Source organism: Malaclemys terrapin, chromosome 6 (assembly GCF_027887155.1).
Source record: "Malaclemys terrapin pileata isolate rMalTer1 chromosome 6, rMalTer1.hap1, whole genome shotgun sequence".
NCBI classification, from domain to species: domain Eukaryota; kingdom Metazoa; phylum Chordata; order Testudines; family Emydidae; genus Malaclemys; species Malaclemys terrapin.
Window position 1 is genome coordinate 10798558 of NC_071510.1, and position 12951 is coordinate 10811508.

The 12951-nt window shown below is 46.1% G+C and overlaps 1 protein-coding gene across 2 annotated transcripts in view; it reads right to left on the minus strand.

Annotated features, from left to right (window-relative positions):
* Nucleotides 1-12951, minus strand: part of PAX5 (paired box 5) — a 219349-nt gene that overhangs the window by 196203 nt on the left and 10195 nt on the right. For both annotated transcript variants that reach the window (XM_054032408.1, XM_054032406.1), the window contains exons 3-5: nt 10225-10422; nt 4660-4724; nt 215-343 (exon numbers count right to left, since the gene is read on the minus strand). In XM_054032408.1, coding sequence (XP_053888383.1) covers nt 215-343; nt 4660-4724; nt 10225-10422 — 392 coding nt within the window. The remainder of the gene's footprint in view (nt 1-214; nt 344-4659; nt 4725-10224; nt 10423-12951) is intronic.

A 12951-nucleotide genomic window follows, 5' to 3' on the forward strand; every position in this document is an offset into this window, starting at 1 on the left:
CTGGCCACACAATAGCTCTCCGGTAGAAACAGTTCCCATATGAACAGATTAAGTCACAAAAGCAGGTTACATGGACCCATGTCAGACACAACTAGATATGGTGAGTTGTAAGAAAGGGAATATTGAAGACAATAGCAGATAGAGCATCTTTCTAACGCCGCCCGCCCCTTTTTCAGTACGTGGTACCCACCAAAGAGCAAATAGGCCCGTTTACCTTCATCGCGTTTGCGTTTGTTGCTTTCAGCACTGGGGGATGTAATTCCCAGAATTCCACTAATGGAGTAGGAGGAGCCGGCGGAGTCAGTGCTCACTGTCGAGACTTGGGTCACGGACCCCGTGGAGGCTGTAATTAAAAGCAAAGCAGTCAGCATGCAGACAAACATGAAAGCCAAAGCGTGCCCACAACTCCTGCCATCCCAGTCATCTTGGGACCACTGTCCACACCCTCAGCCACAACAGTTTCATGTGACTCTGCAGTGCCCCAGCTATGAAGCTGAATGGTCATGCCTGTTTTGTTGTGTTTCCTCTGACACGTGAGTTTTGAAAAGGGGCTGATGGAGCATAGCTTGTGGCAAACACTCAATTGCCTGCAATAGGGGCTGTGTGTGTGCACATGGGGTTTACAGACCCTCCACTCAGACTAAAGCGGTGATGGAACCGTGCTGGGCCAAGAAGGCCCCACCCCACATCAGCCATGGAGCATGCTCCAAATGGAGGACCTGCTTAAAATGGGAGTCTGGCAATAAAGCGGGGGAGAGGGAAGGAGAAGCTGTCTGCGGGAAGGGAGCCAGTTAGAACCTTCTGGGACAGAGGAATCCACAAGGGAAGGGCCTGGACTGGGGACAAGGCCTGATGGAGCAGCCAGGGGCCTGACCCTTTCTCTCCAAGGGGGAATCATTGGACACTGGAAGGGAGCTGGGCAGCCCCAAGTGACTCTCTGAATCACGGCAACTCCTTGAACAGCCTCCTCGAGGAGGGAGGCAGAGGGCTGTGATCACGTCTGTTGTGTATTTGGTTGTCGTGGTAATAGAATCTTGTGTTGCTATGGACAACGCCCCAAAACGAAGAGTGCCCTGGGAGGTAGGAAGTGGCCCAGGGGAGGCTGGTCTGAGGTATCAGCTCAGGATGGAAACAGGGGATGGAAACAACCTCCCCCCTTGGTCTGGACCCAGTGGAGAGACAGGGCCTGGGTCTCCCAATCCTTCCCTCTGCCCCTAGCCCAACCGGAGAAGGACAGACTATAATTTGGCCACTAGGCCCTCAGATTGCCTACAAGGCCCCCAGGACTTTGAGGACTATTGAGCTGTGGCCACTACGTGAGCCATGCTCCAGCAGGGAAGCAGCTTTGGACCCTAAAGTAACACTCAGGGCAGTGCTCCACTCAGGTTGCTTCCCTTCTATCAGTACCATGGTGGTTCTGGTTCCTGGCATCCCCTGTTCATTAAAATCACTGGCTGACAGCAGTCACGGTTGGCCGTGCTGCCCAACCCAGGTGTTCAGAAATCAGGAGCCAGGCCCCCAAAATCATTAGATTTACAATATAATCAAAAAAAGGTGGGGTCCTTTTTATTTGCCCCTGGGTGTCGGAGTGCTGAGGGGTCAGGTCTCAGCCTTTTCTCTCCCACCACGTGACCTAGAAGCTTTCTCCTTTTGTTAATGAAAAGCTGCGATTCTCAAGCCATAATCTGATTCCAGCAACTCAGACGTTATGAAAAAGACCAAATATTGTGAGAGTCGTGATAAAATAGTCAGATTTGGCAGTGGTGTCCCGGGAGAGCTGAGCTCACCGCCTCTCCTGCTGATGCAGTATTGTGTCATTGGTTCCTTACACTCCCTGGTCTGTCTGTCTCCGTCTGTTCTCGTCTTATTCTTCCAGTGTAACTTCTTTGGGGCAGGGACCATTCTTCTCTCTGCATTTGTACAGCGCCTAGCGCAACAGTCCCTGACTAGGGTTCCAAGGCTCCAATTAATAATAATAACAACTACACTGTGTTTGTCTTAGGGACCATTGAGGGCCATTTAAAAGCTGTCTCACTGCCACACCCATAAAACGCCTTATATATGCACCTCACAAATGTCAAAGCGCATGTTGTGCTCTATCTACTGTTTATCTTTTTTAAATTGGCTCGTTCTCTATACAATAGATGTAACGTTACATATTAAGCCACTAATTAAGAATCTAGTATGATATGGAGTTAACCTGAAGCCACAATCCAAGACTGCTGATGTATTATTAGTGAGGGAACCACAGGGCGGGTAACCTAACTGTGGTAGTGCTTCACTGAGCCTTTTGTATTAAACCCTTCATCCTGACTGCAGTGGCTGCAACAGGGGAAGAGTCGTCATTCGCCAGCATTACACAGAATACTAAATAGGAGGAAAGCATAAGGCGAGCGCCCTGCTACGGGAACCTTTCGAAGAAGGATGACCAAAACCAGAAGACGTTGTCTAAATGTCTTAGCACTTACAGATTGCACTTTACATCTTCAACATGCTTTGCGAGCGCAAACTGATTAACCTTCAACACAACTCCTAGGAAGCAAGTAATTAAATAATAACATTCCCCAGTAGGGAAACTGAGGCAAGATGGTTAAGTGATTTGACCAAGGACGCAGATGGAAATAGTGCCCAAGCCAAGAGTTCGAATCCCAGCACTGACTCCCTCTGTAACCGTGGGCACAGCACTTACCCTCCTTCCTGTGGTTTCCCCATCCATCCTCATACACCACCCTGGCGTGTGGTAAGAATGAGTCAAGGTGCATGATTCGCTGCCTGGATTCTGTCAGCACAAACAGGCAAAACCTAGGCTGCAGGTCCCCAGTGCTAGAACCAGGAGGTAACAATCTACCTGCCCGCAAGCACGGGTCTGCCAGGGGGCCTAGAGCACAGCACACAACGTGGGCAGGCCCAGCTGGGGAGAGGATGGAGCTAAAGCCCCCAGGAGCTGTCCAGGACATGAATTAAAGCTGCTTCCCTTTGGCAGAGTGTCCCCAGTAGGGCAGGTAGGGTACTGACCTGTCCTACAGGGAGTGGCATTAGTGATAGTCAATGTAAATTTGGAGCTGCCAGACAGCCTCTTTGAGGTTCTCCACAGCTGGCTCTCCATCCCTCCCTGGGGCCAGGGCAGTGGGGTGGCATCCCCTCTCTGGATGCAGGAGGGGATGGGCTGTCACACTGCCATCCCACAGCTGCTAATCCCACAGTGCCAGCAGGGAGAGGCAGCACTCCGCTTGTGCTGGGCGGCCACAGCATCCGGATGAACCACCCAGCTTCCGTCTGTGCAGAGCAAAGCAGAGTCAGGATTTGCCCCGTATAAACGAAGGCTCCTCTGAAGCCACCGGGAGTTTTGCTATTGAGCTCACTGGTAACACAATCGAGCCTTAAACTATCAGTCACGCTAGCTGCTGCTTTTCTTCATCGGAGGCTCTTAGAGTCACTTTCTTGATAAAACGATTCCAAATGTACGCCCGGGCGCTTTCCAGCTGAGTCTCGCAAAAAGCACCTACCAGATAGTTAACTTCACAGCACTCCTGGGAAGTGAGCATTATCCCCATTTCACAGAGGAGGACACTAAGGCAGAGATTCTGCTGCCTTTCCCCACATTGAGCAGTACCTTATCCCGCCAGGACTACTTGCAGAATGAGCTACCAGACCCACAAGCAAGATGGCTTAATGGAGGTCCCATTTTGTAGCATGGGTGGTAATAGAACCCAGATTGCCTAAGTCTTGTACCCAAGGCCATTTTCCCTTCCCTTTCCTTTAGCAACCCTCCATGGAACCCTCCTTGCTACTAAGAAAGCAAACCCAAGTTTAACCTCCTAGGGACTAGCTATAAAGGACAAATCTTGGATCAGCTGAAGTAAATAATGTCCACCGCTCACTGCCTTCATTGCATTCTGCACCTAAGGAGGCATGAATGCTGTTGGAAATGGAAATTTCAAATGAGGAATGAGCTGAGTGAACATGCCTACAAAGGAAGAATATGGGCTATACATGCAGTTGCCTAAGACAATGTTTAGAGAGATCAAAAATCTCCACAAACAAGAAAGTTGGGCTGAGGCCACCAACTCCATTAGCCACAAAAATGTGTTAATCGGGGTTGCTGTCTCCTGACAGACGCGGCATCGGAACCTGGCTAGAGCACGCTGCTCTGGCCTGAACGTCTGCGTTAGGAAGGAGAAGGGAAGAACAGGAGAAGAAAGTTTGGAAAGTTTCGGTACCTCTTCACTCAAGACTGCAAGTGCACAAAGAATTATAGAAGAGATGGTTGATAGAAGAAAAAAACACATTCACAACTACTTACTGACTAATGATGCAGAAAATGTTATGAATAAGTATCCCTTTCTTGATTTATTACTTTAATTATCTGACATTCTATAGACCCCTATTAGTGGGGGGGGGGGTTGGTTTAGATTTCAATTTTCTGTCTCACGGTGAAAGCTATTTATCATAATAATCAGTAAAATTCAAAACCTTTTAGCAGTATTTATAAAATTCATTTACCATGTTCAACCCTTGCCGAATGACAAAGAAGGTGCATTAGTACGTGTGCTGAAGTGTTTTATGCAGAATTATCTGTCCATAAGAATGATTAAAAGTTCTTTAGAATATTTGTATTCCATTATATTATTTTGTTAATATAAAAAAAGTTTGACTTACCTATGCTGTGACTAGAGGCTGGGACCTGCTGGTTGGGTGGTTGCTGTACCTTAGTCCGTATGATCCTGCATGTAGTTGAAAAGAAACAAATGGCTCCTTACTATGAGACATGCACACTGTAGAAACTGCAGGCAAATAATAGCAGTGCTTGGAGAACATCAGAAGGTATTTTGTCCATTCCGGACACTTAGATGGTAAAGGAAACATCTTTTCCTGTATTAGTCCATTGAAGCAAAGTGCAACTGGTGGGCAGATCTAGGGCCAAATTTTCAGAAGTGCCGAAGACCCAGATCCTCAAAGGCATTTAGGAATGTCTTTGAAATCAATGGGAGTAAAGCATGTAAATACAACTGAAGATCTGGGCCTAGGTGAGTTAGGAGCCCATGTGCCATTGAGATTTAGGCTCCTAAGCACCTAAGGTTTTCAGGTGCCTGAAAATACAGGTAGATGCCTAGCTGGATTTTCAAAAGTTGGGCGCCTAGTTGGCCAGGCGCCCAACTCCCATTGATTTCAGTAAGAGATAGGCACCAACATATTTGAAAAGCCCAGTAGGCACCTATCACCTATCTTTGGGTGCCTAAATACCTTTAAAAATCTGGCCCTAAGTCACTTTTGAAAATGGGACTTATGCTCCTAAGTCTCTGAGGCGTTTCTGAAGTTTTTACCCCAAATCAAATGGAACACTGAAAGCAACAAATCTTGGACCAAATGCAAGACATCCAAACTCAACAATTACCTTGTCATAACTGGACCCTCAGACCATCTTCTGCTCTCATTTACACAGGTGTCAATCTGGAGTAACTCTATGAATGTCAAAGGGGTCACTCCCAATGTACACCAGTGTTCTCAGAGAGCAGCATCTGTTGCAGTTGTGCATGTGGTGTAGAAAGATACAGAGAAATAAAAGAAAGGGTGTGTGGTGGCTTTTTGGAAAGGGAGCAGTTAGCAAGAAAGGCAACAGGAATGGGTTGGCAAAAACGACAGTGTTAATGTATTAACGGGAAAGACACAGGGTGTGAGCCGTCTCCCCATGACATAAATGGACGTTTTGCCATGAACTTCGGTGGAAGAAAAATCAGGCCCAAATACTAACTGTAGCGTGGTCTTGACTCAGCTAATACATAGTTCATTGACGTGCTTCTCATGGTAGATGTGTATGTTTTATGTACTATTTTGACAGCACGCTGTGGTGATGATTTCTCCCGGGGCTATTTAACAAGCACCATTCCCAGTTTATGCCTTGCTATACACCAGTTTTTTGCACATTGATATGTTCACCCAAGAATGGCAAAACTTCATTCATGAACCGACTGTGTAAAGTTATAGTGGGGGTCTGCGTTTGTGCGTAGAACAAAAGGAAGAAGCTTAAAAATTATTCCCAGATCAGGGCTTTATCATTCAGACTTCTTTTATGTAAAATCAGGTTTCTGAAGAATTTGTATCTGTTCCCACTAGATCTTTTTCTATTATTTTACAACCATTCAGTAGTGACCACAATAGTAACAACACCTAAAATATAGGGAGTTTTTCATCAGAAGGTCTTGCTGCTCTTTACAAAGCAGGTCAGTATCATGATCCCTGTTTTACAGAAGGGGAAACCGAGGCACAGAGAGGGGAACTGACTCACCCGAGATCTCCCAGCAGGCCAGTGAGAGAGCCAGGAATAGAATCCGGGTCTGGGTCTCCTGAGTCGCAGCCCCACCACACTAGGCACTTAATCACACGGTCTCCCCATATTTCTCTACTGAGCAGAAATAGCTGGTGAGACGTGCTCCCTAACGTAGGAACTGACTCCCTCCCTGCCTCTCCCGTCGGGTCCTGAAAGCTGCAGAATGGGAAGGTGCTGAGTTCTAATCACTACATTCACGGTGGTGGGGCCAAGCTGGCATTCTTTTCCCCCAGTAACAAGCTAGGACTTTTGGAGCAGGGGCCCAATCTTGTCTTATTGAAGCCAGTGAGAGTTTTGCCACTGACCTTCGTGTGGGAACAGGACTGAGCCCCTCAAGTGAGATCCATCTCCACGAGAGGGAAGGGGAGGAAATAACACTTTGCACAAGGATTCTGAGTTGTCAGAAGGAATCAAGAGAATTCAGGGCCTTCTTACATGTAAATACCTTTATTTCTGGAGGGCTAGAGGATAATAAAGCAGCCGGTGAGCTTGCAGCTTACATGAGTGAAGCTAATAATTATGATGAATTAAACCTTATTGTCATGAATTTGCTCCTGCTGAGAAGTATCCGATGATTAATATTAATTGATATTATCTAGTATTGGTTGTATTAATTGAGGCTATTCCAAATTCTGAATTCTCTTCTATCCAGGTTCCTGTCCTTGGCTCATCACCATAGTATCTGAGCACCTTCCAGTCGTGCATTAATCAATGTGACAAACACCCGCCAGGTGTTATTTGAAGGCACGTTGTACTAGAAGGCATTCAGCTGTCCTACGGTGATGAGCACGGGGTAAGAAACTGCATAGGCTAGACTGCCCAGCATGCAAGCCAGCTCCCCGGTGCAGCGCTGCCTTCACTGCAAGCAGCACTGGGCTGGCTCCTTCGTACCTCCCTCCCTCCCATGAAGCAGGGAGGCCAGGTGGAGTGGGGCTAGGGCATGACGCCCCTCCGTTTATTCCACACGGGGGCTGTGCAGCCATTGTCTATAGCTACTTACGACACAAACCTGGAGCAAGAGCTCGTACTGAACAGCTTCCCACGGGGATCCAAAGTCAATGGATAGAGGGTTAAATTTTCAAAGCTCCGATGTGATTTATAAGCCCAGGGCCCATTTTCAACCCCACTAGGCACCTGCCTGCATCTTTAGGTGTCACAATACCTTTAAAAATCGGCCCCACGTCACTTTGGAAAATGCTCCTAAGTCACTTAGGTGCTTTTGAAAATGTTACCCTGTATTAATGTTAATGTGCCGTGTGAACCAACATACGCATGTAGGAATGTAATGTGCATGAGTGTCTATTATATCTGCCCTGCGTCTGCTCTGCTCGTGTTGATGGTTTTCACTATTAAATTCTGTGCTTTGCCTTTTTAGAATTTGGGAATTGTTCTTCGCCAAGGGCTAGAGAAAAACAAATCCTGCATGTAATAGTTAAAACTCAATGGGGACTTTCACATCACCCGATGTATGTGCACCAGCCCCATGGTTCCTGTTCTGGAGCTGGGGTCAGAGACTGCTATGGACTATAGGTCCCATGCAGTGGAATGTCAGGCGATCATCCTAGGGCTGGGTAGTCTTCCCACAGGACTCTCAGACCCTCCCATAACTGGATGAACTGCTTTTAAAGAGACAGACCCAGCAAACCCAGTGACAACAGTAGTCCTTAACTACATGAGAAGTCCACTGACTGCACTGGTACTTCTTTACATGAGCAAAGATGTGCAGGATCAGACCTCACTGCCCCAACACAACAGAGCGTTTACATATATGCTTAACTTTAATCCTGGGCTTGCGTCCCAGGGAGTGCACAGCTGAATAGGAACGGACTGCAGAATTGGGGCCCCATGTCTTTGGAGTAGATTCCCGACTTATTACCATATGTAGGGTTTTTCTTACATGCAATTGCAAGTCCTGAACAGCAGGAAGGGGCTGTAAGGTAGCAAAAACGATTCTGCCCAATAAAACAAACCAGTGCAAAAAGCTTGAACGCATTTCAAAGGGAGGTTCTGAGCCACAACTGCAGATGGATGAGAAAGGATGAGATTTCCACCAAATGGGGTGGCTTCCAAATCACGGAACAACTTTTGGACATGTAAACGGGATCACTCCATGATATTATTGGTACGAGAAATACACTGGGGTGGTAGAGAAGGCAACAAAAGAGTGAAATGTGAAAACTGGATTAAAACATGCGAGAGGCCTAGTTAGGTTGTAATCTCTTTAGGGCAGGGAGTGCCTCTTGGTTATGTGTTTGTAGATCACCCAGCACAACGAAGCCCTGACCCCGAAGGTCCAATAATTAAAAATAATAATCATGCTACCAATGAAGACAATGGCAAGACTCCCATGGATTTCAGTGGGAGTGGAGCTGCCCTTCGGTTATCTGAGGACACCAAGTATTAAGATTTTCTTTCAGCCCCCGGTTTCTGTTTTGTTTCTCAAAGTAGTCTCTTTCTTGCCCAAATCTGTAAATCTCTCAGTATTACTGACTGCTGCTAGGATCCCATTCCAGTTAGGAAACTGCAGGCAGCATTCAACATTTGGAATTGTCTACCCAGTCTTTGCACTTATTCCCGTGAATCTGTCACATAACATTTGATTAGGAGGTAAAGGGCCACCCATTATTTTTCATGTTATCATGTCAGAGATTATTAATACTACAGGGTCAATTCCACAAGGGCATCCAGATTGGGATCCCCAAACAGACATACAAAATAATATAGCATCCATGATCCTAGACACACATGGAAATTTAGAGTTAGCTGCATTCCGGGGATTTGGATGAAATTGCATGAAAACTATCTTGATTTTTCAAACCACACACACACACACAAAACGGATTCACAGCCCAACACAGTCTTTGAATTTAAATGTAAAGGGGTTTTATGTCTACACCCTATGAAGACCCCTCTAAGAAGAATACCGCAGGGGATGAAGGGCTGTTGCTTACCATCTAGAATGTTTAGGGGATGCGTATCCCTTCCATTAACACTGGTTACTGACTTTTGTCACTTTTCACAAGATGTTTCTCAACACTGTCATGGTGAACACTCGTTTTTCTCTTCGATGTGAGCTAGTATCTCATCCATCGTGCAAGAGAGTGTTGGTTTCCTACACAGTTCTGGTTAAGATTCATTTAGATGGAGCACTTTAAAAAAAAAGTAATTATACTTTGCATAGGGCCCTAACCCAGGGCCCTAACCCAGGGCCCTAATCCTGTGCCCATGAGAGTCAATGGCAAAGCTCCCGTAGTGCAGGATCAGGCCCCATGGTAGTACCTTGCATGTGAGGTTCCTTAACGTTCTTTAAAAATTTAATTAACTCACAAAACACCCCTCTGGGTGGGTAAATTTACCACTCATTTTACAGGTGGATAATTGAGTCATATAAAGGTTACAGACCAGATTCCATCAGCCTTACTCACGGTGAGTAGTACCTTACCCCACCGAACATGAATCTGGCCTAAGGGAATCCAGAAATGCTGACATGCTCTAACCACTAGACCTCACTCTTCCCACCCTCAGCTGAATCTGAATTCAAACCTTTTTTAGATCACCAGTCGTCCAGGTCACTGGTGGTCTCGACCTTATCCCTAGGGAATGTTTATATGCTACCGAATCCAACCCTGCAAGCACTCTTGATTCGAATAAGCGTGGGACTTTCCCAGCAAAGGAACTGCAGGTCGGGATCGAGATGCGGCAGTGAGGCTGCGTGGGGATAGCAATTGTTCATAATATGCCACACACTCGCCTCGGTGCTCAACCACTGGCGTTCATGGCTGTCCAAGTCATCCAGGAAACAAACACAAACCAGATTACTTGCAAATGACCCAAATGAGGAGATGCTGCAAATTCTAGCGGCGACAGCCACTGACCAGTGCTATCCAAATCTGTACCTGTTAATCGAGCTGACGCTGGGTACGGTGTCATTGTCACACACTCGCTCGGCTAGAAGCCTGTCCCTGATCTCCCAGGCAAACATGGTGGGATTTTGGCGTTTATACTCTGCAATTTTTTCGACGACTTTGGGTGTGGCGACCTTTGGTTTGGATCCTCCAATCACTCCAGGCTTAATGCTTCCAGTCTCATAGTACCTGGGAGAGAATCCAAGACAAAGCTTTAGTTACCAAGAGTTGACAGACAGGAAGGTTGGAGTTTTACAGTGCGCACTCTGCCCAATGCATCTCCAGTCTCTTCTATGATACATCTGCCCTTTCGCTCACACTTCCTGGCTACGTAGTACATTATCTCCCCAATGAATTAATTTATAGTAATTGAAAACGGGCCCCAGTATAAAACATATATTTTTCCATAACAGCAAGACAATAGAAACAATGCAAGATTAAAGGACATGCTGAGTTCCTAAATTAACTGGAAATGTGTGTTATTAATCAGAGATAGGGGCAATAATAGAAACAAATCACATTCAGCACCATTATTTTTGTACTGAACTCTTTTGTAATAAATTACTGTTTAGAGGGAAATTCGCCTTCATTACTGTAAATGCCTTGTCATCACTTCACTCCCACATGAAGGCCAGGTAAAGTAGTATCAGGACAAAGATTTGCAGAGTACACTGGAAGTAAGTATGCCAGTGTAACATTTTGTTGTGATCTCTTTTCCTGGGAGCTATGGTTCTTAAGGAGGAAACTAATATTTTCTCATCACTATTCTCAGAAGAAAGTAGAGTGGTTGGTTTCTTTAAATTCGTAGGGCCTGATACCATAACCCTTGCCCACAAATTGCTCTATGGACATCTGTGAGATTACTCCTGTGATTAAAAATTATTCCAATTAGACAGAGTGGTAGGATCAGGCCCTTGAACAGAATTGTATTAAAGACACTGTGACAGCTGCTCAGCTGGTGTAAACGGTCCCGACTCCACTTCCTTCAGTGGAGCTGCAACAATTTATTCCAGCTGAGAACCTGACTCTTTTTTTCTTTTTTCTTGAAACAAAAGGTTGGAAAATACAGTAGAACCTCAGAGTTACGAACACCAGAGTTACAAACTGAGCAGTCAACCACACGCCTCGTTTGGAACCAGAAGGGCGCAGTCAGGCAAAAGCAGAGACAAAGAAAGCAAATCCAATATTGTACTGTGTTAAACGTAAACTACTACAAAATAGAGGGAAATCAGCATTTTTCTTCTGCATAATAAATGTCAAAGCTGCATTAAGGCAATGTTCAGTTGTAAACGTTTGAAAGAACCATAATGTTGTGTTCGCCGTTATGAACATTTCAGAGTTACGAACAACCTCCGTTCCCGACGTGTTCATAACTCTGAGGTTCTACTGCGGCGGTCCTCAAACTCCATTGCACTGCGACCTCCTTCGGACAACAAAAATTACCATACGACGCCAGGAGGGGGGACCGAAGCCTGAGCCCGCATGAGCCCTGCCGCCCTGGGTGGGAGTGGGGGCCAAAGCCCAAGCCCCACTGCTGCGGGCGGGGTCAAAGCCGAAGCTCTAGGGCTGCAGCCCCAGGCAGGGAGTCTGTAACCTGAGCCTTGCCACCCAGGCTTGAAGCCCTTGGGCTTCAGCTTCAGCCCCGGGCCCCAGCAAGTCTAACAGCCCTGGCGACCCCATTAAAACAGGGTCGCAACCCACTTTGGGGTCCCGACCCACAGTTTGAGAACTGCTGTTACTGTCTTGCTCAAAGTGGGTGTCTGGTTCTGTCCACTGAGCACCAAGAGGAAATCTAAGGAAGAAAACAATCTCCCTAAATGCTAAGCCTAAAAGTTGTGCTGTAAGTGATGACATTGTTCTGGCTGTGTAAGTCAATGATGCCGTACACTTTTTTATAGTTTGTAATTTTCTAAGAACAGATAAAAATAAGCCCAGAACTAACAGCAGAGAGACCGATAGTTTCTTTCCTATCAGACCTGATTCTAAAAGCCCTGGGTGCTTATAGCTCCCATTTCTTTATGGGTTCTCCATACAGGGAGACCTTGCCTGGCTGTATCATCTTTATCAGCCTAAACTTGTTCATTGACCTTGGCACATCCCATATTTTTAGCAGGATCTTTATTAGAACCCACCCAATAAAAACATACGTTCACGTGATATATTCTCTCTGCAGCTACTTGACATCTGTGTTGTCTGCGGAAAAACGAATCTCCTAAAATCTCTCCGATGCAAAAGAGCATGAACATGTTATGGGACCGAAGTCTGTGTCTCAAGGACAGTTGCATTCATCAAATTTCTTCTGCATTACAGGTTTAATCGTCCTGCGGGCACGCTTTTTTCAGAGCCTAAAAAAATCCCTTTAATGGGAGTGACAAGATGATGTTTGCACTTGTTTTCACGTGAGTTTGGAACAAATGGTCTGTTCCACTTCTGTCTCCATGCCCTCATTTGAGTACTAGTAATGGAAGGTGACAAGCATCTGGGATGGATTAAATCTTTGGGCTGCCCTGAGTTGAGCCTAACAATGAACTTGGGGCAGGAAGGAAACACTTGCTCCCACCCCCTACCCTTTCCTCAGGTGAATGATGAAATAATGTCAAGAACATGTTTGCATGATACACCTAAAAAAATCATGCCTATGAAAAATGACCATTCAAACCAGACCTTGTAATCTTCACTTATGGCATCCCTCCGCTGAGTGAAAGCTCCAGAACGGGG